The sequence below is a fragment of the Leptosomus discolor genome, chromosome 8 (genome assembly GCF_034619465.1).
Source record: "Leptosomus discolor isolate bLepDis1 chromosome 8, bLepDis1.hap2, whole genome shotgun sequence".
NCBI classification, from domain to species: domain Eukaryota; kingdom Metazoa; phylum Chordata; class Aves; order Leptosomiformes; family Leptosomidae; genus Leptosomus; species Leptosomus discolor.
Genome location: NC_141398.1, coordinates 46,038,297 through 46,064,424, shown reverse-complemented (window position 1 = coordinate 46,064,424; position 26,128 = coordinate 46,038,297). Strand labels below are relative to the sequence as shown.

At 38.8% G+C, this 26,128-nt stretch overlaps 1 protein-coding gene and 1 long non-coding RNA gene across 4 annotated transcripts; one reads left to right on the top strand and one right to left on the bottom strand.

Moving 5' to 3' along the window:
- Window positions 1-1,779: 1,779 nt before the first annotated feature.
- On the bottom strand, window positions 1,780-17,997 carry LOC147415011 (uncharacterized). Its single transcript, XR_015183737.1, has 4 exons — window positions 17,979-17,997; window positions 12,854-12,931; window positions 9,947-10,058; window positions 1,780-1,974 (listed from the first exon to the last, which is right to left on the bottom strand). It is a non-coding gene; the product is annotated as an uncharacterized LOC147415011 (long non-coding RNA).
- A 790-nt stretch (window positions 17,998-18,787) lies between these two features.
- Window positions 18,788-25,741, top strand: CNEP1R1 (CTD nuclear envelope phosphatase 1 regulatory subunit 1). 3 transcript variants are annotated; one of them, XR_015183728.1, is made up of 7 exons: window positions 18,788-18,848; window positions 21,150-21,221; window positions 23,429-23,502; window positions 23,840-23,949; window positions 24,087-24,141; window positions 24,406-24,506; window positions 25,718-25,741. XR_015183728.1 is itself a non-coding variant. In XM_086468953.1 (6 exons), exons 1-6 carry the CDS (start codon window positions 18,824-18,826, stop codon window positions 24,445-24,447), a joined length of 378 nt encoding a protein of 125 aa, XP_086325079.1. In that variant the 5' UTR covers window positions 18,788-18,823; the 3' UTR covers window positions 24,448-25,678. The 3 variants fall into 3 exon arrangements, 1 of the variants encoding a protein (XP_086325079.1); XR_015183727.1 differs by lacking the exon at window positions 25,718-25,741 and adding an exon at window positions 24,926-25,678; XM_086468953.1 differs by lacking the exon at window positions 25,718-25,741 and having other exon boundaries at window positions 24,406-25,678.
- Window positions 25,742-26,128: the final 387 nt, after the last annotated feature.

Sequence of the window (26,128 nt, the reverse complement as noted above, 5' to 3'; positions counted from 1 at the left end):
CCTCAAGTGTTAAAGAGAAAAACCCTTAAATATTTGATACCAGTTATTACATTTAATCCCTTTGGGGGAGGTGGGGAATGATTTTGTGATTAAGGACCTACTGTAGGGCTCAAGAGAATTAGTTCAATTCCAAGCTCCGAAACAAGCTTCCACATTCCCCTGGGAAAGCCTACGCAATCTCCTGTCTCACATGGACACCGGCAGGGTAATTTATAAGTGCATGCAGCCCTCAGACATTGTACTACCAACAGCCAAATGCACAGGTAGGGGTTAGGTGGGCTGCAACGATTTTGAGGACTAGTTAGCTACCCAAAGAGGGCACTACCATTAGACTATCACTTACCACAGAAGTCGTACTTATGCTTTTAAAAATAGATATTAGAGGGAGTCTTGAAAAATAATAAGTTATATTATTACCTACTCTTGGGCTGACAGCTAGTTCCTAATGGTTTTAGCTAATACATTAAGTGAATGAAAAAGGTGCAAGATAAAAATAAATTGGCAGGTCTTGCAGAAAGACACCGCTTAGTTCTCAGGCACAGGACTATTTTCCACAGTTTGCAATGCAGGGAAATTTTGCTCAATTAAGATCTACAGTTGGTATCATTTCTTGGCAAAATTAAATTTATGAATTGAATGAACAAATTCAATAATGAAAACTCATCTGACAAGAAGTTATGAAACAGCAAATCAAGCAAGCACTACGTGTAATCTAGACAGCGAAGTGCTCCACTACGCAATCCACAGTGAAAGCCTGTCTTGCAAAAAGAACAAAATATACCAGATATACAGATAAACACACATATAGTCAGTACTTCGCTATTCACCACCAGCATGAGTTTTCTGCTACAACTACAAAAAGCAGCTGCCATACACACCAGAAATATATAAACCAAAAACGACTTCCCATTTTTAAAGACATTACAATCATTTAAAAATTTGACTCCTTTCTGAAAAAGTACTGTGCTTATTACGGTTGCAAGTAATATGTATGATGTATTTAATGCATTGCAGAAGTTACATTCAGTAACTTAATGTGTGCTTGATATACATCTAAACTATTTTCTCTATGACAGTAATTGCCTCTTTCAGAAGGTGGAAAAATCCACATGAAGTTTCAAGATCAGTGTTTCTGGCAGTGTTTTTATGTTCACTCTATAAGCAATAATTTAACCTTGATATTAAGTATTTCTGCAGAGCATCTACCATTTATTTTGCATACATTAAATTCCAAGTATACTTGATATTTCAGTAGAATGGCTGTTAAAAATATTTTTTAAATCTGGTATTTGATTTGCTTGTATGTGAATACAGATTAAGGTGGTTCGTATTAATTTACTGCTTTTCTAACTACAGCTATTTCAATATTTCATTAATTTTTCCACTGTTATAACTTCAAGTTATAATTGAAGTGAAAACAGCTGAAAATACAAAAAAAACCCAGTCACAAGTAAATTCAATATTCAAGAGATCAATATAAAACTGTTTCAAAGCTGTCAGCTACGAGGCGAGCAAGTAATACCAACAAATCTGGTTGAGGCTAAAGTCAGTCCTTTCACCTCCATCCCTCTAAGGTAAAGTGCAAAAGCAACTGAAGGACTTTACAATTAATTTAGAGAAACTCCATCCATCCCATCCAACATGTACTGAAAGACAGGTCTGACCAGACCTGACCATTCTAACTTAAATTGTCAGATGAAGTTCAACCACAAATTGAAATTGGTGACAACTGTGTAAAACAGGTAACTTTATTTTGTGACTGTTTAGCAGCTTCTGATTTAAAGTTACAACACTGACATTCATGAACATTTGTTTTAATAGAAAGCCTTTATTTTTTCAGAAGTTCTCACAGGCTGGAGTGCAACAGAAGGTGCAATGCAGGTGTGGTTACAGGACTTCCACTATCGCCAATGGCATCAGCAGTGTCTTCTTAGTTAAGCTCCTGTTGGTGCTATACTTGTTTAACATGAATAGCTGTCACAAAATACAACAAATAATGTAAGACAGTTGTAGTTTCTGTATCTGGTCACCCTCCCCACATCTACTCATATCCAAACATCAATTCCCCTCTTCCATGAGTGAAAGGCTAATTGCCATCTCAATGTTTTATTTTACTGTATTATCAAACCTAATGATTTGCTATGAACTTTTGATCGTTCCATGCCCTCAAATAGGTATTCTAATATCTAACTTCTCACTTCAATGCAAAACGTAGTCCAATATCCTATTCCTTTTAAGTGTCCTGCATACCCAAATCAGGTTTTGGGCAAAGGCCCACTGCAAAGCTAACATACTCCTCCAGCTGATATCATACCACAGAACATCGTTAAAATGAAAAGGTATGTCCTGTCCTAATGTCTAATGCAGGATCACGTATACCTGTTTTACCACTGACGGGTGCATGTCTCGCCAATTCTTGTTCCTGTCCAGGCAATGCGTTTTAGTATGAATTGGCCACACACTTTTTCCTCACATCTGACCTAAGTCATCTTTATTGCAAATTAAACCAATTACTTATTCTATCTACAGCAAACATAGGGAATAATCTCTTCTCTATAGCCTTGAAACAATCAACCCATGCCAAGACGAAGAGCTTTAAAAAAACCCCACACGATTCCTCTAATAATCTTTTATAGTTCTGATAACACCTTTCAGATTATGTCAGCTCACAGCTACTGCGCACTCTCAGAAAACCCCACAGCACTGCATGACTAATAAGCAGTAAAAATATCCACTTCCATTTCACAGCTGGAGAAGCACATCAGTACATTTTTTATATTACATGTCTATAACATACAGGGATGGCCAATTACTCACACATTTAATCATCATGCTTAGTTATTACTGTAACTCTTATCAAGGAGGAAATCCTTCATCTTTAAAAAGGCTGAAAAATACACTCAAAGCAACAATCAGCTTGCCTTGCAAATCAAATGAAATCAATATGACATGTTGCTTGTCTGCTCCTCTCTAAGCACTGGCTTTCTATTGAGTACAAGCTCAAGCTAGCTAAGCCCCTTCCCTCCTCTCCCTCCCTTTGTGACCATGGCTCCTCCAAAACCTCTGTTCTAACAAAGGCCAAATTATTGACCAAGAAACTCACAAGTACAGAAAGCAGCTCTGACAGGCACTGCAGCTAGATTATCAGAAACCATTACCTGTAAGAGATATGAGTCACTGTGGGTCTAATCCCGTTTTAAACTAGTGGAGAAAATTGTTTACAGTTTCTCATTTTCCTTTCCCCACCCCCTCAACGTCTACAAAACCAAAAGCAAAGCCCTACAGAAAAGGTAGCTAGCCTTCCTACAGGCCAGAAGGTACTTCCCCCTCCAGGTCTGCAACCCTGCAAGCAGGACACAAGCACATGCCTGCTTAGCTGGAGTCATCAAGTACTTCATTTACACTGATTGTGATCTACCTTTTCAAACCTACTCTCAGTGAACTATGGGGATCTAGAAAATGATGGTTTTTTTCCTCATTCTGGAAACATTTAAAAGGAGAACTCTAAACTCAAATGGTGATGTAAGAAAATGATTTATTTCCAGTTTAGCTTTCATTTGTTTCTCTGGCTGTCTTAGAAATCAGGCCTTCTTCCTCTCTCTCAATTAAAAAAAAAAATTTAAATCAGTATGCATTATTTTTATTTTACATCTACATCTAATAACTTTTTAATACCTATTTTAAATTCTAAATACTCTAATTATAAGTTACATTATTGTATTTCTACTGTGAATAACATTTTGCTCTGATTGGATGACAACAGTAACAGTCAGGCATCTATGTGGTAAATACCCTGGTTATTACGGATAAGCCAAAGAAATCCGCTGGACTTGTACACTTTAGAAGGTGGCATCTAATTATTTCAAAGAGAAACAGTATCCTTCAGGCTGAGACTGGCTTGAAGAAAGACGGCCATTGTTTTCATTATTTAAATGAAATAAACTTTTCCAGCTAGAATAGATGCATGGTTGTCAGCATCGTGAAGGCTTTAACTAGAAATGGTTTACAGTTATTAAACCAAACAGCTACAGAGCTTTGCCACTCTCATCTGGCACTGGCAAAAGGCCAGGAGCCCCTCCAAGCAGTGGCCATTTTGCAGGTTGATGTCAAGAATATCCCATAAGTCCCAATCCTTTAGCAGTTGCTAAAATAAACGGAAGATGATAGTTTGCATCTGCCAGTCCTGTTTGGAAGTGGCTTTTGTTTTTTATTGTCAACTGTTTTAAAACAAACTGTAAAATCTGCTTTTGTTTGCACAGGACATTCTCTCAATTGAAAAACACCAGGCTTAAGAAATGCCAGTTACCTGTCTGAAAACAGGTATAGAGACATAAAGAAACGAGCACTGCAGACAAAGCAGTGACACCACACACCAACAGCTACAAACACTCAGCCTTCATCATAGTGCCCTACTTTAAAAGATGTACAACCACTGAGCTACAAGTGTAACCTTCCTGTACATATTTAACAACAGAGCACACTGACCTGCAGTGTTACTAATCTTAGCACGAGCACACTACAAAGTAAAACTCTCCCTGATATTAATGTTAACCTCCACACAGAAGTTAAAACACAAACTGACAAATGAAGTACAATTGGTATGGAAAGTTAAAGCCAGATTTTGTTTGAGTGATTTTGTCATGACAAACATATTAGATGTCATCTGAGGCTGGTTCTAAGCAAGGATTTAATCCATGACCATAATGCAGGTCACCAGTTTTGATATAGTTTAAGCCTAGTATTCATTCCAAGGAAGTCTCAGCACTAACATTGACAGTTGTCAAGAGTGTACATGTGGTTTCTTTTTACACTACCATTTAATAAAAGCATATAATCCAATTAAGCAGATGTCACACTATTTTTTGCTGACTTCCCTATTTATTTCCATCATTAAAGCAGTATTTAATTTACAACAAAGCACCATACTCTAATCCTATGCATCCAAGAATATTCATGTTTAAAGCCTGAACCGCCCTCACTGTTTCTGCTGCCCTTTTGGTTTTCAATGAGCTTCAGTAACTCAAAAGAATTGCAACCAACTTGGTAACTAAAAAAGAAAGCTTTGTAGAATGGGAAAAGTTCACAACAGGGGAGGAAAAAAAAGCCTTTCTGAAATAGCCAGGTGTTCACCTCAACCCATACCAACTTCAAACAGATGCAAGGACAGTAGTTGAATCTGATTTCAGACTAAGGACATGAAAGATGAGCTTTATATTCTTATGTTCTGTAATGTTAGAACGAATTCATTTTTAGATAAAGAATAGTATACTCCCCTACTCTCCTTTCACAAACTTTGCTCTGAAAATAGCATAGCTGAGTTCCAGTCTTTCAACTATTATTTGATCACTGCCAAATATTTGCAAGTTCAGATTTTTCCACATCCCACCCATCTACTCGATTGTAGCATCTACTGTGTTTTGTTCTACTTTTCTAAGTAAATGTACTGTGGCAAGTGATCAAGTCAGGCATGAAAACAATTACTTTGGAATACAAAACTGAAATAGTATTGGAAGAGCAGCCCCTGACAGTCTATCCTCCAAATGAAGGTTTAACCTGAGGAAGGGGTGACTGCCCTAAGACAGCAGACCTGCTTGGCAGTGGAAGAGATGGAGGTTTACTTAAGGTATGGGTGGCAATGCTTATAACGTGGCTTTGCATTTTCATGACACCAAGTGTCTTCAACTTCAGTTGAAGGATAAGTTTATTCGACAAGGCTTAGTCTAAATGAACAAAAGTGGTAAGCAATTCTTCAAAAGGCATTAAGAGCACAAGTAGAAGCCTGCAAGAATCTCATTACCCACTTATCATAAGATCCAAGAATTTTCTGTAGAGTAGCTCTTAAGATCAAAATGGCACAGATATTCCAAGTCTATAATTTACACATATGGCTCAGTCCATATTTTTTCTCCTAGAGATGTTCTGCTGGATTTTAAACTTCTTAATTAAAATAAGTTTATACACCATTATATCACTGAATTCTGTTAACCCAAGAGTTGTATTCTGCCTAATGGACTGATGGATATTACTAACTTAAATGCATTTATGTGTACAGTGTTACTAAAACTTAAATACTCAACAGCATTAGCAGACGATCAAATAACTCACCTAGCAACTATAACCTTTAAGCAATTCCCCACTAGGGGACTTGTGTATACGTCCTTATAACATGGCTAGTTCTGTGAAGAATATATGCATCCTACTTCAGGATGCACATGCCTATTAATATACACGCTGACATTTCATACAAGAACTTTTGATCTCTAGTGCCTATCATTTATTTACAGATTATTTATGTGGAATGTATCCAAGCTTATTCATATCTGATTTAAAAGATGCTTGAAGTTGTATTTCAGTGGGGAAAAAAATATTAATACCTTCAATCATCTCCTTTCTGGTCTTTGCATAATCAATTACTGAGTTCAACTCTACCCAAGCCACATATTTCCCTGCACTTAAAAGAAATATGTCTAATGCCCAGAGGGACACTGTACATCTCTCAGCCAATATGCCAGGCAGTCATCTACCAGATCAGCTGCCTTGTGTGAAACCCTGGTACACTCCTGTTGCTCATGCTCAGCAAATATATTCCCAAAAGCTTTAACTACAAGAGCCAGTGCATCTTCCACAGGCATGTTATAATGCATCACAGAGAAGAGCTAGCTGGCTTTATCAAGCTTGTGTTTTCATCTACTTCACACATTTCCAAAAAGATAAAAAATACAGCTGTTAAGTCTGTGCAACGTAACCGAGTGAGATTTTTAAAGCCTTCAGTTCAGTGTTGACATAGCCCTCCTGTAGCTGCAGAAGTTAGTTTTGATTTAGCACCAGTACATGAACTTCATTTGAAATATAAATAAAAAGTTGTAATTTCTCCTTCCCACTGTCAAAACATTATTGGCCATTTATTATCTAAGCTAAAATTGAGATAAAGATTCCCAATTCCATACAAAGACTCTCAAACACCTACACCTGAAATAATAGGATTCGATTTGATTTTTTTTCGTTTCAGAATATTTGTGTAAGTGGAAAATAGGGCAGTTACCTTCCCTCCACAAGAAACTGCCTTTTTATTATTGTGCTCTTGATACCAGAAAAGATGCGAAACTTGTAAATTTACAACAAAAAGTTCTGAGATGAATACAGACAAAAATGTGTGATTTTTTTTTTCATTTACATAGAATCAATGCAAGAATGTGCAATTTTAGTTAAGGAAGTTCTATATAACTTCCTACCATTAATTATTATGTGACAGTTTGTTGCATGCATTTTATGCTATTCAAGCAGCAATCCAGGACAGATATTTAATCACTCCATGTATTAGGAACTATTAGAAATTAATTCAGTGAACTATTTCAAAGCTGTCTCATTTTAACTAGGTCAAATTCTGTTACCCAGAAGTGCAATGAATCAGCATTTAAAATTTTAATGGGTTGAAACAAATTTGAACTATAGTTCTGAATGGGGACTATTTTAAGTGACCTCTCAAACAAGCTAAACTTTCTTTTGATAGAATAATGAAGCATGATTATTCTGCAAGAGGAAAGTGCTACACTTGGCTGTTCAAGAATACAAACCCGCCATTTTTAACTTCATGGGATGCATGTGTGAGATCTGACTTACATAAGGTATATTATTTCCACCACAAGACCAGGTTCTTGTAACTGATTCCCTAGAACTCTAGCATATTTCCCTGAAGAGAAGCTGGTTATATACAAATAAAAGCCTGTGTCATTGTTTCCCATTGCTGTGCTGCTGTTGCCATCTGTAAGTGCCAGGAGCCACAAATATCAAGTTCAGTGTTGTGAGGTACAAAAAACCCCCACAAAATGGTCTTCATTGAACAGATATAATTTCTACAACATCAGAAAGTAACTGTGCCCTCTATTTTAAGCTACACGGAGAAAAATCTGAATTCATTTGTCAAAGTATAGTAGGAAGCTATAATATACATAAAAGGAAGTTTTTTAGTTAGTGATTCCTACTTGATCATCTTTCAGTGCTAGATTTGAGAGTGAAGTACACTAATTATTGAAATTGTTTATATTTAGCATTTGATTCTATCTCATCATCCTAGTATACTGGGAAATATTCAACTGAAAAGAATATGGTCTATGAACTATTACACTGACATTAGCTTAATTTTGTTAGCAGCCTGTTTTTGAAAAAAAATACTGAATATAGAGGGCATAAAAATTAAGAGCAGTGACCCATATGTTCTGAGGATAGATGCTAAACGTTACCCTTTAAGAATTGTACCGATATTTTGATTTTAGTCTTTTAGACCTGGAAGATCACGTTTCTTACTGACAGCAACATGGAGAGATGAAAGTCACAAGCTCCATTTGCTTCACCAACAAAAAAGCTCACTAACACTGACCCTGAAACTACCAATTGGACAGAGGACAGTCGAGGAAGAATTATGGCTTGTTTTTCATATACTATAGTATACACCTACTTCTTTTAAACAATTCTAGAAGTGTTTCATTTACATATTAAAGCAACATATTTGGGCTCAAAACCACTGAGAAACTGATTTGTAAGTTTCAATCATTTTTAATTGCTTCAAAAACTTAGTAGTCAAACACAACCTGCTCTGACTATCCCACACAATCTTTGCATTTCAGGTACATTAACCAGCCCAGCTGCAGCAGCTATAGTTCTTCTTATCTGGATTTCAAGACTCTCTGCTGACTAAACATTTCAATAGACCACTAAACTATCATAGTGGCAGAGAATTTCCAACTCACATTTGAAGAGATTATGTACCACTACAGTTCTGCAACACTCCATGAACTGAAACAGAAAAAAAAAATCTTTGGTGTATTCCCAATCACATCCCCACAGATGGGAATGTGTTAAATATGGAGGTCAGTGAAGAGGAAGGAAATTAAATATTGCATTTGCAGTGCCAGAATTCAATACAAAGAAAAGGAACTGTCTCAGCTTAAAATAATTCTGTTGATTCTGTTATTAGAAGATGTGTGAAGGCAGAACATATGGTCTGCATCTCCTATAAGTTTCAAACGAATTAAATACATAGGAAAGTGATACAATAACAAATTTGGTATAAAACACTTCATTACAGGGAGGAACAGAGAACGGGAAGCTAGAATATCAAAGTAGCAATGAGGAATTCAAAGGAGATACAGTTTAGGTTTCCAGTTCTCTAGATAGTCCTCTAAAAAGAAGAATGAATTCTGTGTATTTGAGCAGTTAATATCTCCATAATTTGACTTGACTCATTTCACCTCTAGAAGATGAGCAGCGATATAACAAAACCAAACTTTTCTGCAGGGTTAGACACACCTGTGATAGAAGTCTGTCCTGTGTTTAACAGACTGTTACTCTAAGAATTCATTTTCCCTAAGTGTTCTTCTGGTTTTGCTTCAAGTATTGACTAAGAACTACAGCTAGACAAAATAGAGTTCTGTGCACTTGAAAGTCCTTTTTATATAGCCAACTTCCATTTTTCCTTCTGTTGGCAACTGTGAAAAGAATCTTTCTTTCAAATTAGAAAGGTACCTGACATGCATCAAAACCCGCAAAGTTTACTCAGGCAAATATAGTATCTGAAACTACTTTTAGTATGTCCAGATTGAGACTACAAAATCCAACCAAATGCTGCAAGGTAGCCTTTAAAACAGCAAACAGAAATTATGACTGGATTAAGATCAGACTTAATTCTCGAGTCAAAAAAAAAAATTTAAAAAAATATTGAGAACCAAGACAGGTCCCTGACGGCTGTCAGTCCAAAGCCTGGTAGATGCGCAAGAAATTTTAGGACAAACTAGAAGTATTAAGGACATCTAGAAACATTAAATAGGCATTATCTTCAAACATTATCTACATATTTGCAGGGTCACATTTCTGAACTGGGTCACACTTACCTATGTAATTACCATCTCTGTAATAGAATTAGCTGAAAAAAATCTTAACAGAGACCTACTTTTGCTCTGTCTTGATGGTAATAGTGACAGTCAGAAGGTGTCTCATTCTTTCTGCACCTGTTGGTAAAACTGCAGGTATAGCTTCTCTACAATCATCCCTGGTAATGTCACCTGCAACCAAGTGAAAAATCAATTAAGTGACAGCACAGACTACAAAACTATATTATAACATCACCAAGCCTTCACTACTTTACCATTTAACGATACTCTCGAAAATGATAAAAACAGTTCTTTGAAGCAACAATTCCCCCCAACCCTTTCTGTTTCCCCAAGAAAATTTGTTATGGACATGCAAGAAGGTGTAAGAAACATGGTTAAACTTGGCTGCAGACTTCTCAGAATTCATCTGAGAACAGGGGCTCCTGCCATAATCGGACATTTTATAAATTTGCTGGATTGCATCCACATTATTAAATGCAACTCCTGTTCCCAAGTGTGCTGCTATACCTGGATATACCTCCCAGCTTTCCCTGGGACATGGTACTCTGTCCTACAGGCCTCAACAACCTTTTTGCTGCACTAAGAATGAATCTTTCTCCATTAGCTTTCAGAGGCCACAAAGCAGAAACATACTTATTCAATAATCTACACCACAATTTTTGTGAGCATCATGCCACAATTCAAGCCTCAACATATACCCTAGATCTACCGAAGACTGGTACCTCCTGAAGATAACAAAAAAATTATGGCTTTTCTATAAAGGTTTAAGGCTACCACCACTAGACCTTGAAGGGACACTGACAGGTATTACGAACTTGTCTGTCAACTATAAATGAAAGTGCATGCTTTAAGAAGGAACATGAGCTATTTACAATCCTTATCGTTTTAGGAGTACTGGCATCTCATACTAACCTTTCCCTGCTGAAGGCTCATATTGCTGCTCAAATAACTCTTCAAAGATAAGGAGAAAACATGTTTTGAATGCAGTCTTCTCTAAGTTAAAATACAAGGCCAGTTCACACAAAATATTTTTTTCTTCCATATTTATGGGGGTATTGAAATAAATCAGACCTGTCAATTTTCAAAATACTAAGTGTAAAAAAATGCTGCTAATTGAACATCTGTTTCATGAAGACTGTATCAATGTCGAGGACTGTTCTGTTCCCCACAACTCATACAAGCTCATTTTGCATTAGCAGCTAGTTGCTTTTCTTGCCATTCTGCATTTTCTGTTCCTCCCAGCATCTCCATTCATCTCCTCTAGTTACCTTGCCACATAAGTTCTCTGTATTTCATGGGTATATAAAGCATCCTTTCACTAAACATAGATCAAGCTAATAAAATGAGGTGTTTGGAAATCTATTTTGTGCTTTCCAATATGGGTAAAAGGCACATAAGCCTGGCACAAACCCCCAGATTTTAAATAATTTAACCTTCTTTAGAAGACTACCTTCTTCAGCATCGAAACTTTTCTTTTAGCTTACAAATTCATAGACTTGATCAAAACAAGAATATTTAAAACAACTGGCAAAATCATCCACTGTACTTCTAGAAAACGTATTTTGGCAAGAGAGATTACTCCAACACACCACCTACATCAGACATCTGTGGCCTAGCCAGTTAAATTGCTTAAGAGAGTATATATCTAAGAGTATATATACACAAGACATATAAAAAAAATTATCTTTGCTTTTGAAATTAGGTATCCTATTTTAAAAATCATTCTCATACTCCGATTGTAAGCACTTGCAAGATCTTTGGTAAACAGACAAGACAGAATGGGTAAAATATTGCCTTATATTATATCCCTGTTTTTTATATCCACATATTTTTATTCCTGTTCTACAGATTGGAAAATAATCAGCAGTAATTGATGGTTATTTGTTGTAACTACTTGTAAGAGACACAAAAATGGACAGGTATTTCATTTCATATGGTTATTCTTAAACTTAAAGTTAAATTTTGAGTAACAATTTAAGCCAAATAAATCCATTTAGAGATGTAAGATCAAAAGAAAAATACTTTATATCACAGGTGAGAGATCAAGTTGCAAACAGAGGGCCAACCTGTTAAAATTAGGTCAAATGATAGTCAGTTTTGTGCTCCGTACAATGATATTCCTGTCAAGCTATGCATTTAATTCTCTTAAATGGCTCCCTTCATTAAAAAGCCCCACTTACCTTCCCACAACAATGACTATAACGAGGGTTCTTGAAGGACCACATCATCTACTGTATTCCATCATTTTTCTAAACTGTACGAATAACAAACTAATAACATGGAAATTATTTAACCATAGCTTGACCTGAGTTAGATGTTAAAACTCTTGGGAGCTTTTCTTCAAGCTTATTTTTAGAAGTATAAATTATAAAACCCCAAAAGTTATAAACCAGTCATTTGCAAGCAATTTGGTTATGCACTCATCTTCTATATAGCTAGATCTAGTCTCAAGCGGAGAGTAAGTTTTCTTACCACTAAAAGAAAAAAATTATTTAAGGGAAGAGGTAGCTAATTACAAAATCCTCAAAAATTGCAAGATGACTCCAGAACAGACAAAAATACATTCTGAAAAAGAACAGGACAAAAGCCCTGTTTGCTCTTGAAACAAAGCATAATACGGGAAAACAAACTTTTAAAAAAGTTTCTAGAATCAAGCCTTACACCATGAAAGTTGTCCATTCAAATCATTACAAGAATATTCAGTCTTACGGCCAGACTTAAACTAAGTAGCCAGGTACCTGTAACAAACAGCACTTTGGAATTCAATCTGAAGGAGCAGAGTCTAGAATTTGGTAGGCTTTGAGGCATAAGATATTTCTTAGATATTTTACCTATTTAGATGACCAGATTATTATAAAAATTAATGTATATTCATGCTATAGCATTATAAATATTTCTTCTGTTACACACATAGGATGTTCAAAGCCTTAGAATAATTTTCATTTATGCTACTAAAACTTTCTTACCTATTCAGATCTTCAAAATCCTTTGAATAATCATCTTGGGAAGAACGATTCTTCTAACACAATTTGTAAGGATTTACACTAAAAGAGGTAAGAATATGAGGTTAGGTATATGTTACCAGAAAAGTCTTTTAAAAGCTAGAATAATCCATAAGCACATTTATTAGATTTTCACACTATATGTTTTTTAAAGAGTGTTACTGTATCAAATAAAAGTGACATACTATTTCTCCTTCACCGCTCTTTCATTAACAAACTCCAGGAAGATGTGAAAAGGTCCTTGTTCGGGTTTGCCTAACCTACTGCATGCCTTACGATACACTATAGAGCAGCTCAGTCAGTTCCTCCTGACATTGTTTAAAGAAAGCTTAAAAAAAGTACACTGACCTCGCAACAATCATTGCAAAAGTTTGCAACCACAGTGGGATATTTTAAGCCAAGATTTCTGCTTACACAAGATCCTTCTAAAGCTTTTGCTTCATCCATTTTCCCTTGAGTACAGAGGTACTGAACAGTTTACAGTACGAAGTGTCTTCATTAAGCATCAGCAACCTACAGGATCTAAAGTGACTTATGTTAATATCTCATTTATTTGCTTCCCATAATAAGATGTGGCACTTGTACATCACTTACACGTTCCAAATTAAGCACCTCTTTGATTACAGTATCAAAGATAGACCTTGCTGAAAAGCTACATCCTGAACTCACCATATGAACATGCTGTAAGAAACTTTTACATACTTGCTTACTTTGGCCTGTACCAAGAGATGTTTTTCATGAGTACAGCTTTGTCAGGAAAGAAGTCAGTCAGTTGAGGTTTTTTTTGTTTTGTTTCCCCTCTCTTTTTATATTTCTATCACAGTGGTTATAAGGATTCTCCAAAACAGAGCTGGGATACGTTGCATTCTATTTAATTGCTGGATTTCTCAAAGATCCTATGTTCTAAGACAAGAGACATACAGAGGATGGTGTGGATGAAGATTATCCAAAGCATGTATTAAGGCAAACAAACACGATAGCCCTAAGGGCATGTGTTTTGTTTGTTGTGTTTTGTTTTTAAAGGTACTGATTACATAACAGAGCACAAATAATGAAAGACAAATAATCCATTTGGCTTCTGTATTTTACCTAGAAACATTGTGGTTTTCCTCAAAAGCTCATTAACCAAAAGCCTCAAGAGAAACTATCTCCCACTTCTCTGGTATAGCTGCAATACTACAGAAAGAACAGCAAGGAAAGTTCACTTAACAGAGGGATTGTCACGTTGTTTCAGAATATGCTCTTCTGGAAACAGGTATGAGATGGAGCAGTGTGAGAGACAAGAAAACATAACCAGACTTGCGGGCTTGTGATTATTTCGTTTGTTTTTAATAAGGAGCACTTATGCTTGGAAGGAATCGCTGTGTTGCAAAGGTAGTATCAAACATCAACAGTAGACGACAAGCAGACAGCTGAATGCAAACTGCCCTCAAAGCAGCTGCTGTGAATAGGATCTCAGGCTGAACAAAAAAGCACCCAAAACCATGGTTAGAAACAAGAAACACAGCATATCCTGGCAAGCCAACAAAGTATATGGCTCATCATTTCAAAACCCAAACTTCCTACTCCTGTGTCTAGTACAAAGCAGGCTGTGAGCAGAAGAGTTCAAGCAAGTGAACTGTCAACTTCCAGAAAGCTGTCAGCCATATGAATGTAGCTGTAAGAGCGCCACAACCTGTCCTACTGTGCTCTGCACCCATCACGGCTGGTATTAACACCTTTGGGCTACACTACTCAGCAGGGGTGGCTGCCAGCCAGGGAGGGAGAGGGGTACATACCCACGGGGAACGACCAGGCAGACAGGAACAGTGGCTTCACCACCTCTCAAGATCTGCCTACCCACAGCGAAGATATGGCACTGCTACATCCAAAAGGAAAGAAACAAGTTCAGCTTTCAGCCTTGGGTTCTCTACATTGTTAATACAAACAGCTGGGTTTCCCTATGAACCTTCATTGTTATGGTGTAATATCTTCACCATAAATCTAAGATTTCAAAGTAAAACATCCTTGATCTAAACATGTAAGTTTCAGGTTGAAAGTCAATGAAAGAAAACAACTTTGTCACTCTATTATCATATGAGGAAAGACATTTGAAGAACTAAGGTACCCCTCAAAACAAGGAAAAGGCAGATGAACACATCTCTTCCCTGTCAGGTTCTCAGAAAACCAAATACACAGTGGGGGAGAGCATAAGGAATAAGAGAAGAGGCTGAGAAGACACTACTTTGGATTCAAATGGGAAGGATTAGGAACTGGAAAAGTTAAATACATGCGATTCAAGAACGAAGAATCCTATCCTAATACAAAAACATGACAAAAAAAAAAGTGAACACGAAGTTGCTGAGGGAGTTTTAGTTGATATTCTATGCCTAATACCCAAAGATTCACTTTTTTCATAAACTGTTTCATAGCAACATTTCTGTTACATATTATGCACTTCAGAAGACATGGAGTCTACCTGGGTCTATGCCTGGGCTGAAAGTAAAAAAAAATTTGGAGATTAAATAACACTGAAGACTAAAAGCAAAGAACAGCCAACACAGATTAATAAAGCACTGTGCTAATTAGAACACAGAACTTGCACAATGCTCTTTTAGGCTACCCTAAAAGTGTTAAGAGTAACAATAAACTAAAAAAGGAATTAAGTTATCTTGGATATAAGAAGCCTGTCTTCTTAAGTGCTGAAAGGAAAAAGAGGGCAAGCTTTATTCCTCCTGGCCCGAGTACCTAAAAGTACATAAAAACCTCACTCACTTTAGGTGCAGAAAAAAAACAGATGAAGACAAATTAGCTTTACAGACTACTGAAATTCCAACTATTTCTAGCACCTCAAGCTGTAACTTACCATAGTCAATGTGGCAAAACAAGTTTCATACAACTCCAAGAAGTGAAAATGAATCTTCTATTACATCAAGACACACACAAGACATGTATTTCTACACTATGCATATGTTGTGTAGAGATGACCCTGTGGATTTTGCTTGGAAGTCCAAGAAAAGGCTTTCTCTTTTCTACTGAAGGTGCTGCTATTTGATAAAGCTCATCTTTCAGGATAAACTTTGAAATATTTTCTATAGGCTTGCTATAAAAAAAAAAAAGTAATGGTGAGAAAAAATTCTGTTCAGAATTTTTTTTGTTGTCTAAACAAAGAACTCCTCAATATTTCTCCTTACAGAAAAAAAACAGTAGTTCTGTAGATAAATAACACTTCTCAGTGAAAATTAAATGGAATGAATAATAATAATAGAAAAGGGTAGTTTCTTGATAAGATTTTAAGCTTCCAAAATCTACTTAGAAAAGGAATATAAAGCATGTAAACACTATCCTCATGTCACTAAATGTAAGCTAGGATAATACTCTTCAAACTTAGAAGGTAGTTAGTACAACAAACAGATTTATAAAAATATAGGATTAGTAAATTCAAAAAGGCTGAATTTTTAACAGCCTTAAACATTAACACAGTACCTCTGAAGTAACATGCTGCATTGAGAGGGAGGGATTGTTTAGAGGAAAACGTGCAGGATAAGGCTGGAAATGCAATCAAACTAAGAAACAAGTGACCCATCCAATTATCTCTGAGAATAGTTGCTGCCAACAGATGCTCTCACATTACGCTCAAAGTACAGCTGTGAGAACCAGAAATAGATTCCAAAGATCTAAACTCTGAAAGATGCATCACTTGCACCTTGAAAAGAGATACTTGAGATATCATTCTAAGCCAACAAAACACGTTTCTTCCAATCACCTCTGCATTGTGAAGCAATCCAAACATACATTAAGCCATTTTGCTTAAGCTGTTAATTTTAAGGCTTCACAGATTTTGGCAGAAAAAGAAACCAAGGGTTACTAACAGATGCACAAGTTCTAAGAAACAGCTTATTCAAGTCACAGTTGTGGTATGATGACAGTTACGTTGTCTGGTCTCATTTACCTTAGCTAGTCTCCAGTCAACAGAATTGTACAGAGGAGAGTAAAAGCTTCTTGGGAAAAAAAAAAAAAAATCAGGGAAACAAATGCATTTTTAACTGCCCAAGAAGTTTTGCATTACAAACAATAAAGGAATTATAAATTACTTAAGTATCTCAAGGGTTATGGCTTTTGGAATTTTTTTCTTGGTGTAGGTTCAGCTTTTAAGTGTCACAAATCATGAAAGCTTGAACAAAAAACAGCTTTAAGATATCTGTATCTGTTCAGAAGTAAACCTAATAGCTAGAGCAAGAGAAAAGAGATCAGCAGGAGATCTACACATCAACAAACTCACAGAAGTATAAATAGCCTAGTGCAAATTACAACTGATACTTTCAGGATGCTAGAAACCTCTGAGGTCCATGCACAGCACTCCACTTTTCAGAGTAGCATCTTGGGGTCTGATTAATTTAAGATTCTACCAACTGCAAGAGTACAGCCATAGTAAGGAATAAAACATTACTTTCCAGACTCCAGTCTTCTGATTCAGTGAAACGTTCTAGTGCTAATATCAGCTATCACCTTTATCAACAGCCAAAAAACATACCAGGTGCTCAGCCTTTCCACACGGCCAACTGAATTCCAACCAGAACCAGTGGGAGCGTTCTGTTGGTTTTTACACTGGCAAAACAAGCGTAAACTAGCTAGGTAAAACTATAATGAACTGGTCTCATAAACACTTTGAAGAAAACATTATGCCATCATCTACATTCAGCAGACCGTCACTAAAGCAAAAGTAACTTAAGACTTCCTAGAAGACACATTTTTTTGTGATTACACTTAAAACCAACGAGAGCAAAATGACTACAAATTGTATTTTCACAACTTTTCAAGATCATTTTAGAAAGTCTCTGTACACAAGTAATGCCCTGCCCATGCTCCACAAAAGGAGATAAATGCTACCACGTCCCACCCCTGAAGGGCACTGCAGGTCTCAGTGACTACTTTTAGAGAACAGCAACACAAAAGTCTTACTGGACCCCAAAATACCAATCCAGCCTCCAACACTGGTTAGCTGAAAACGGATGACAGTGCAGAGACTCTTAGTCCCTGGAGAGATCACTAATCAAGTTCCTCTGTAACTCAGAGAGCTTTCATTTAGGAAAAATAAGAGTTCGGTTACCTCTGTACGTGAGCTGGGACCGCAGGAGAAAGCTGCCAGGGCCATGGGATCGTGATGGCTGATCTCTGTGCGTCTGATGGGACTTACAGCCTATAAACAACCCCAGCCTTTAAGCACTGCTTTTGGACATTCACCATTTCAGATGTTACCAGCCCCTAGATGACAGCTACCGCCGAAGCACAGCCAAGGCGAGCGGGACCCGATCAGGCAGCACGGCTGAGGGCCCGCCCCCAGCTATCGGCCATCTCGCCGTGCCGTGCCACGCCGCTGCCCGCCGGAGACAGGGAGACAGGGGCACGGCCGACGCCCGCCGACGCCGCTTCAGGAAAACGCACTTAAATAAAGCCGGGGGGGGGGGGGGGTGGGGGGAAGGGGCGGCGGGTGGAGGGACCTCGCACCACTTCTCCCGCCGGAAACAGCAGCCCCGCTCCCGGGGGAAGCCGCTCCGGGAAGGCCCAGGCACTGCTGGGCTGATGAGCCTTATGTCCCGAGGGGACCGACGCTCGGCAAAGCCCCAGAGCTTCCCACCACCAGCCCGCTCCACCCCAGCCCCCGCCGGGCACTCACGGCCGCCCCGCCAGCCATGACAACACCGCGGCTCCCAAGCTCCGTGCCCCGCCGCCACTGCCCTCAAACGGCTGGAGCCACGCCCCTTTCCTCTCCCTAGCCAATGCGGACTGCGCTTGCTGAGGGGGGAGTGGCGAGTGGGAGGCTGGCCAGTAGGGCGCGGCGTTGTTGCGTGGGTGGGGCCGGTTGGTGTGTGGGGCGGGCTGGGCGGCGGGCGGCCGGTGGCTGCGGGGCGGCTGAGGGGCACGGCCGGCGCTCGCTGCCTCCGCCCGCCCGCCATGAACTCCCTGGACCAGGCTGAGGGTGAGTGCGGCGGCCCGGAGCGAGCCCGGAGCTGCCTCATTGGCGCGCTGGGAGCTTCCGGCTCCGCGCCTGGGCTGCCCTCGTCCCTCTGGAGCGGGCCTTACCGCGACGCTGCCCTGAGGGGGGCGAAGCGGCCGCGGGAGGCCTCGGCTCCTTCCCCGCTGCGCTCCCGGGGCCAGCGCTCCTCCTCGGCCCAGACAGGCGAGCTGGGGCGGGGTCTCTGGGGCCACCTCCGCATCCTGAGGCTCCGGGGCAGGCTGCTGCTGCTCTCTGGCCGCACCGCGGAGACCGAGAGTGGGGTCCCAGGGAAGGCCTGTGCTGAGGGGGGGGCTCCGTGTGCGGGCCCGCCAGCCGCCTTCCTCCCCTGGGGAGGAGGGAGCTGCCCAGTGGGCTTTTCCTTTTGGTGCCCTTTCTCGGCAAGCTTCTCGGCTTTAACTTATTAAAAACTGCGTGTGCTGCGGTAACTACTCCGCTCACGGGTTTTTGTGTGAAATGCATTTCTTACAGCTTTGAGTCACATGTAGCACACTAGGCATTATGCTATATCAGGGTTCCTCTTGCATTTGGAGAACGTGACCTCAGAAGCGCTCTCTTGTCTGAGAATATGGATGGTTTGGGTTACAAGTTCTTTGTAGTTAGTTTGCAGGATGTCAAAACCCTGAAAGGAGTTTTTAGTGTCCAGAAGTAAAACTGATAGAGATTTTTAAAATGTCTCAGAGTTAGTTGGTGTTTTGTAGGAGGTACTAGAGGTAGACGTGTCAACAAAAAATGATCCGGCGTTGTCGTGGCTTTGTTGCTAGGTTTGCACAAGCTGTAGGGATCCAAGAAGTGTGGCTTGCTAGTTACAGCTGCCAGGTGTCAAGGTGATACAAACACAGAGAAGGTTCTTAGAATGTGGACATCCAAAAATAAGTTAAAACGTTTAAGTTCCTGTTTTCTGAAAGGTTTTTTTTTTTCCGGTTTTTATTTTAATGTTGTCTACACTATACATGTGTTTTCTTGAAAACTTTGTTATCAATAGCTGAATTTTATGCCTACGGGGTGCTATTTCTCAAACAGCAGGTTTTCATGTGGTGCCTCATATTCCCCCTTTCACTTCAATGAATAGTTTTAGGGGTTTGTGCTAGTCAGGGAACAGTTAATTAGCTTTAATTGCTGGCAGTGGTTTAGCTTCCCCAGAAGGGAGGTGGAGGACAGGCCATAACTACCGGGCTGTTGGCAGTAATTAAGACTAGTTAACTGTTCTGTGGCTGAAGTTAAGATGCTGTTATCTTCCCACTCGAATTCACCTGCAAACCACTTCGGAGTAAATTTGCAGTTTGGAAAACTGCATTAGTAATGATGATAATAGGTGTATTTATTCTAATCTTATACTGTAACTGTTTTATTGTGGTAAATAATTTAGTAGTAGTTGCAAGTTGAAGGAAATTTTTTTCCAGAGTGGTGCTAACTAAAACACTTTATCTGAAAGTTAAGTTTATGCTAATAAAATCTTAACTCCAGGTAGAATTCTAGCTTTAACTGGAAGGTCATAAAATATTGACCTTGTTGAACAGAAGCTTAAATCTAACATACACTTCAGGTGAAACAGCTCCTTGTAGACAAACATTAGGTGGCTAAGATATTTTTTAAACAAATGAAGAGTATGAATTTGAAATGCTGCTCTGCGTTCAATAGCAATTTCAATGGAGAGACCATGGGAGAACGATGGCAACAGGAAGAAAGATCTATTTAAAGAAAAAAAAAAATCGTTGGGCTAGTGTTTGCTCTGGGTTTTTACATATATGTGTATGTATGCATCATGGCACTAAAAGTTTCTACAAAGCAAAGTCATTAAAACCACGCTGCTACAAATAATCCTTTAAAGAGCTGGCAAATGGCCAACTTTTTTTTTTTTAATTACTGTTGTATGGATAATAGAATGTAATGGTTTCCTGATGTACTTAATACTCTAAGATGTGATACTTTTTTTCTGTGTGCAGGGGCTGTTTAAGCTATTCTAAATCTAACTCTCAACATTTAAAAATATGTCTAAAATAGTCTCATTTCTCAACTATATTGGTTTTCCTTAAGTGGGAATGTTTCTTGTGTTTTGTGTAACTCCATCATTGTACTTTTTAAAGTTCTGTGAAACTACTTTGACTGTGCTTTTATTACATCTAAATGGTCATTGCATTAGTTTTCTCTGACTGTTTATGAAATGGGTGTGCACAGGGGAAAAGTGAGTTCCTTCTATATTTTACATTAAAATTGAACTAAACAGATAAAGATCTAATTATGCTTGATATACATCCTCCCCAGATCTCAAAGCTTTTGAAAGAAGACTTACTGAATATATTGCATGTTTGCAACCAGCTACAGGACGTTGGAGAAGTAAGTTTGATGTTCCGAGGGATAAATTGTATTCTGTCTTTCAATCTTTTTAGATTTACCAGTGTGTATCTTTGGTTTCTGTTTGCTAAAGCAAAAATCTACACTTGAACTCTCTTTAAAATTTCAGTGGCATATATTGAAACACTCTGCAACAAGGTAATACAAGCTAGCAAACTAATACTTTTGCCAGAGTTAGAAGATGAGGTCAAGATTGAATTGGCTCAAGGCTGAATTATTCTGGAAATAGTAGGGACAGGAAGACGTATTTGTTTCTGTTTGGTGGTGGGTTTTTTGTTGTTGTTGTTGTCGTTGCTTTTTTTTTTGAAGGCTCAGATGTCCCAGACAGTCACTATAGTTACTTCAACTAAATATGATTGGGTAAGATAGTCCCTCTAAAATTGAAGGTGAAAAAGTTACAGCAGTGTGCCACAAGGGCAGAATGTGTCCTCATCTGGGTTCTAACAGGAAGTTTGAAGGAGGGGGGAAGGAAAAAATACTGTAGATGTGCTGCCAGCTTTGGGATCTGTAGTTCATGGTGGAAACAGACTGCTTTTTTTGTTGTGAGATTCTGCTGAAGTTTCCATAGTCAAAGAATCCTGACATTTTTTAGAACATGTAAAATAGCCTCTTTTCTCCTGAGAGGCCAGGAAGTTGATTTCAAATGAAGGAGCTGGAGGAATGGCTACTTGAAAAACCAACAAAAAAAGCCCATGACCCAAAACACAACCAACTAAACACCCTCCCCCCCCCCCCAAGCCCCCTAGTTTCAGGGCAGCTGGGAAGCAAGCAGATATTTGTAAGTAGATCTCCCCAACTTGTGCACACCTACTGTAGGAATGCATTTGGCTTCTAGAATTGCTATTTACTGTCAGATGTAATTAAAAAAAAAAAAGTACTAGAAACTTCTCAGCATATTTAAATAAGGTTTCCATAACTAATACTGTGTTTGCTAGCTAACTTTTTTCCCCTAACTCCTTGTTTTCCTAGTTTTGTAATTCATGTAAAAGAATTTTTACTTTGAATTAAATACCCCATTATAATTAATGTTAACTTTTCCTGCTGTTATCTTGCAAAAAATGTATTTATATAGAGAAGCAGCTCTGTGCTTTTGATAGATCTTTTCCAACTTTCTTTTGAAAACATAACTTGTTAGGGTTACTTTCTGATTTTGTAATGTCAATAAGGAATATGCAACTCAATAGTAAATTATAGCACTCTTACAAACCTGAAAGCAGTATTTCATGAATATCTGTGTTTTGTTTTCAGGTTCTTTCCTATGATCCTAAAGGCTCATAACTCTTTGTGTTGTTTTTTGGTGTCCCTGCCCCCAGTAAAAGACTTTATTTGCAGCCAGAACTTCAGGCTCCACAGAAAACACTCAGAACTGCTGGTGAAAGCTGCAAGGCCTTATGGGTGTGCAATAGAATATGAGCCTTTGCTAACCTTTATATTTGTTCTCTGTTCTTTTTCCATCAACCTCTCTTTCCCAATCCTTTGTAGTCTCTCAGAATCAGTCTAGTGTTACTCTCATATGTATTAGCATTATCCATTTATAGTGAATTGAGTCTGCTTCCTAAGCCGTTCTGGATGTGCAGAGGTTTTTGTTAATCTTCATGTGCTAAAGCTAACATGCCTCCTGACTCCTGTTTGAATTTTGTGGGTGCCAGCTTTCCTTGCTTGTCATTGTGTTGATTGGGGTGGGGAGCAGAACGCAACTTAGACGTGCCACTGGAACTGCAGGTGCTTAATGCCTCCGGCTGCTCTTATGTAGAGGTGCCAGCGGGACAGAAGCTTTAGTTCTACTCTGCAGTTTAATGGTGCTGCATTTCTGTGGCCCAGACTGCATGAGCTCAAACAGCGTACTGAACGTTTGGTGCAACTGTTACTCCAGTCTTGCAACTCATGTTTTTGTTAACCCCCGTGTTATTTTAGAAACTTTAATTTCTTCAAAGCATTGGGATGTTTTTACTTGTCAGAATTTAGATTTTGGTACTTAATGGTCTGGTCTAGGAAACTTGTACACAATCTTTACAGTTTCACATAGTGGAATTTTCTTTGCCTGTTTTCATTCCTGCTTTCCAAAGTAGAAGCTTTTCCTCCCTCTGAAGTGGGAGAAGAAATAAATGGTTGAGAGCTGCTGATGAAAAATAAATTTTTTGATAGGAGTGAGGTATATTGTTTATGACTCTCGTTCTTTTCTTTATTAGTGATTCTGATAGTGGTATCAGTCTGCACAGCAACTGGTGCTTGGAACTGGTTAATAGACCCGGAGACACAAAAGGTAAAGATCAGGCTGATCCCAAATGTGGTCTGTGTCATAGCTTGGTGTTGCAGTCAAGTGGTAGAGCATATTGAAAACCAAAAGGCTGAAGGTGGTTCTCCCATGAAACTGGGAGACCATTTTTGGTTAAGCTCTCAAGCTCTCTGGCATTGTTGTGGAATATGTCCTGGGACAACGCCTACCAAAATGCTACACCTTGAATGTTTACCTAAAGAATTGTTCACAAGTACTTAGAAATGGCTAGGAGCTGTGGTTTTTTTTAATTAAGTGAACTAGGCAGCAACTTTCTGTATGTTTTAGAAAATATATAGTAGGACTAATCTGATTTCTTTCCTAGGTGTCATTTTTCACATCACTTTGGAATCACCCATTTTTCACAATTAGCTGTATTACCCTAATAGGCTTGTTCTTTGCTGGAATACATAAAAGAGTGGTGGCACCATCAATGTATCCTTCGATCATGTTTGTCAGGTTAAGTGTTGCGGTTGCTGCTGTTATTGAAGCCTATGCTAATGCTGCTTTTTCAGTTCTTACTTACTCTTGTCTGCAAGTGTTGGCTGCTTTCCTTGACACAATCCACACAGTATAGCGGCCCGATGTCGAACTGTTTTGGCAGAATATAATATGTCCTGTGATGATGTAAGTGTTAGTGGTTCATTGCCTAAACCTTGTTTTTTAAAAAAAAGTGCAAATAATTCCAAAAGGCACATGGTTTTGTTTTTTCTGGACAGTACTTGTACACACCTTAGCAAATTCTGTGTGTCTGTAAAACTGGAATGTAGAATACTTAGTATTGTTCTGTAATTCTGTTGTTTTTAAACGTAGCCTGTGAAATTCAACTTGAAGTACAATTGTTGGGCTCAACTTTTAGGGTCTAAAAGTGGTTTTTTTTCTGTCTTGCAGACTGGAAAATTAATTTTGAAACCTAGGCCTCATGTTCAATAAGAGCTGTCTTCCTTCAGTTTTTTTCACTGCCATGGAAACCCAAAATGACCTGTTTTAAGGTAGTGTGACAGCAAAAAAACAAAGAAGACTGGTTGTCACTGCCTGGGAGTGAAAGTCTTACACAGTTGACAGTGAAAGTGTGCAATATTACTTTCTTGAATATTTATCCAAATTCTTTCTCATATTATCAGTGCTTTTGCTACTTCTGATTACCTCTTTTTCAGTATTAGTATCACTTTTTTACTTCAGCTAGAACAGAACATACAGGTGAAGTATGTTAATTGGCTATGAAGTTGGAGTTGAAAATCAAACCTCATTTGTGTTACGTGTCTTTGTAAGCTACTGTAAATAGCAGATGGATGCCAATGTTCAGGAAAAGTAATATTTGCAGTGTGGATTTTTTTTGTTCTCATGAACAGTATTGAAAGGAACACTTACCATTCCCATGATGTTTTATTAGCACACTTCCTCATTACAGCTGTCCTTGTCTCCTGGCCACTCTTTTTGGAACTGGTTAAAAGGCTTGAGGCCTGCAGAAAGACTGTCTGTGCGGGAGAAAACTGGTCTTGCTGTTTAAGAACTTTGCAAATATATCAAGGATCACACTTGTCAGGTTGTATATATAGTGCACCAGCCACTTTCATTGTCAGACATAGCTCCTTGTTTGATCGGGTTCACAAGACTGCTATTTTAAGGTTTTAATATTTTAAAAAATGTCTTAAATATGCCTGTATCTTCCCAATTGTAAGGTTGTACTGTACCTTAAGTCCACATGACTGTTCTGAGTGGATTTTTATGCTGTGATTAGTCAGAATATGAAACTAGTATTGCAAATGTGTAACTTCAGAGTTGGTGAAGAAAATAGAGTGCCACAATAAACCAACAAGATTTGGAATTCAGAGTGTTAAAAACAAGGTGTGGATGTTATGTGCATAAAGCGTAACTTTTGGATAGCTAAACTTGTAGAGAGTTTTAAGAGTTCATGTTGTTCAAGGTGCCTTTTTAATTGTTTCAAACTCTTTCAATTGGCTAAAACTGCAAAGCTGTTGCAACTTCAGTAACTCCTACTACATGGTAGACTGGCTTTTAAAGGCAGCCTGTTGGTGTAATTTTGTCAGTTGAGACGGTAAGAATTGTCTCCTGTAATTTTTCCAGTAAATCTTCTGCCCATCCATTATTTTTAACTGCTGTATATTTTGTAGGTAAATGTGTATAAAATAAATTCTTTGTATAAACAGGTGTTGCCTTCTTTTGTACTGTGCAAATACAGATCTCACATGAACACAGAAGAACTTCAGAAGCTTACAGCTGAAGTCTGTAACTTCCTTCCCGGACCAGCCTTTCCTGTGTTTGATGGGGTTCTCACAATCTTAAGATAGGACACCAGAGAGAGTCTCTCCCGTTTTCCGTCCTGCAGGTCAATCCTGCCTCTGTAAGTGCCGTTAGAGGAAACTGTTCCGTTCAGCATTTACCTCGCCCGAGTTTCGGACCTGGGGAGACACCCGGCGCAGAGGCCGTGCACTCTGTCCCGCGATGCGGGGCTGACAGGGCTGCGGGGCTCGGTTACGCCCGGGCCGCTGAGCGCAGAGGGTCGCTGATCCCGTGGGCGGTGCCGGGAGTGGCGTTGCCACTCGGGCGCACCTGAGCCGGGAACTCTCCCCCCGGCAGCGCCGCGGCGGAG

Excerpts from the sequence above, each read along its gene's own strand:
- CNEP1R1 (XM_086468953.1), top strand. The coding sequence starts at position 18,824 with ATGAACTCCCTGGACCAGGCTGAGG. Across the intron at positions 18,849-21,149 it reads CTCCCTGGACCAGGCTGAGG|ATCTCAAAGCTTTTGAAAGA; the intron begins GTGAGTGCGGCG and ends CATCCTCCCCAG. Across the intron at positions 24,142-24,405 it reads ATAATATGTCCTGTGATGAT|ACTGGAAAATTAATTTTGAA; the intron begins GTAAGTGTTAGT and ends TCTGTCTTGCAG.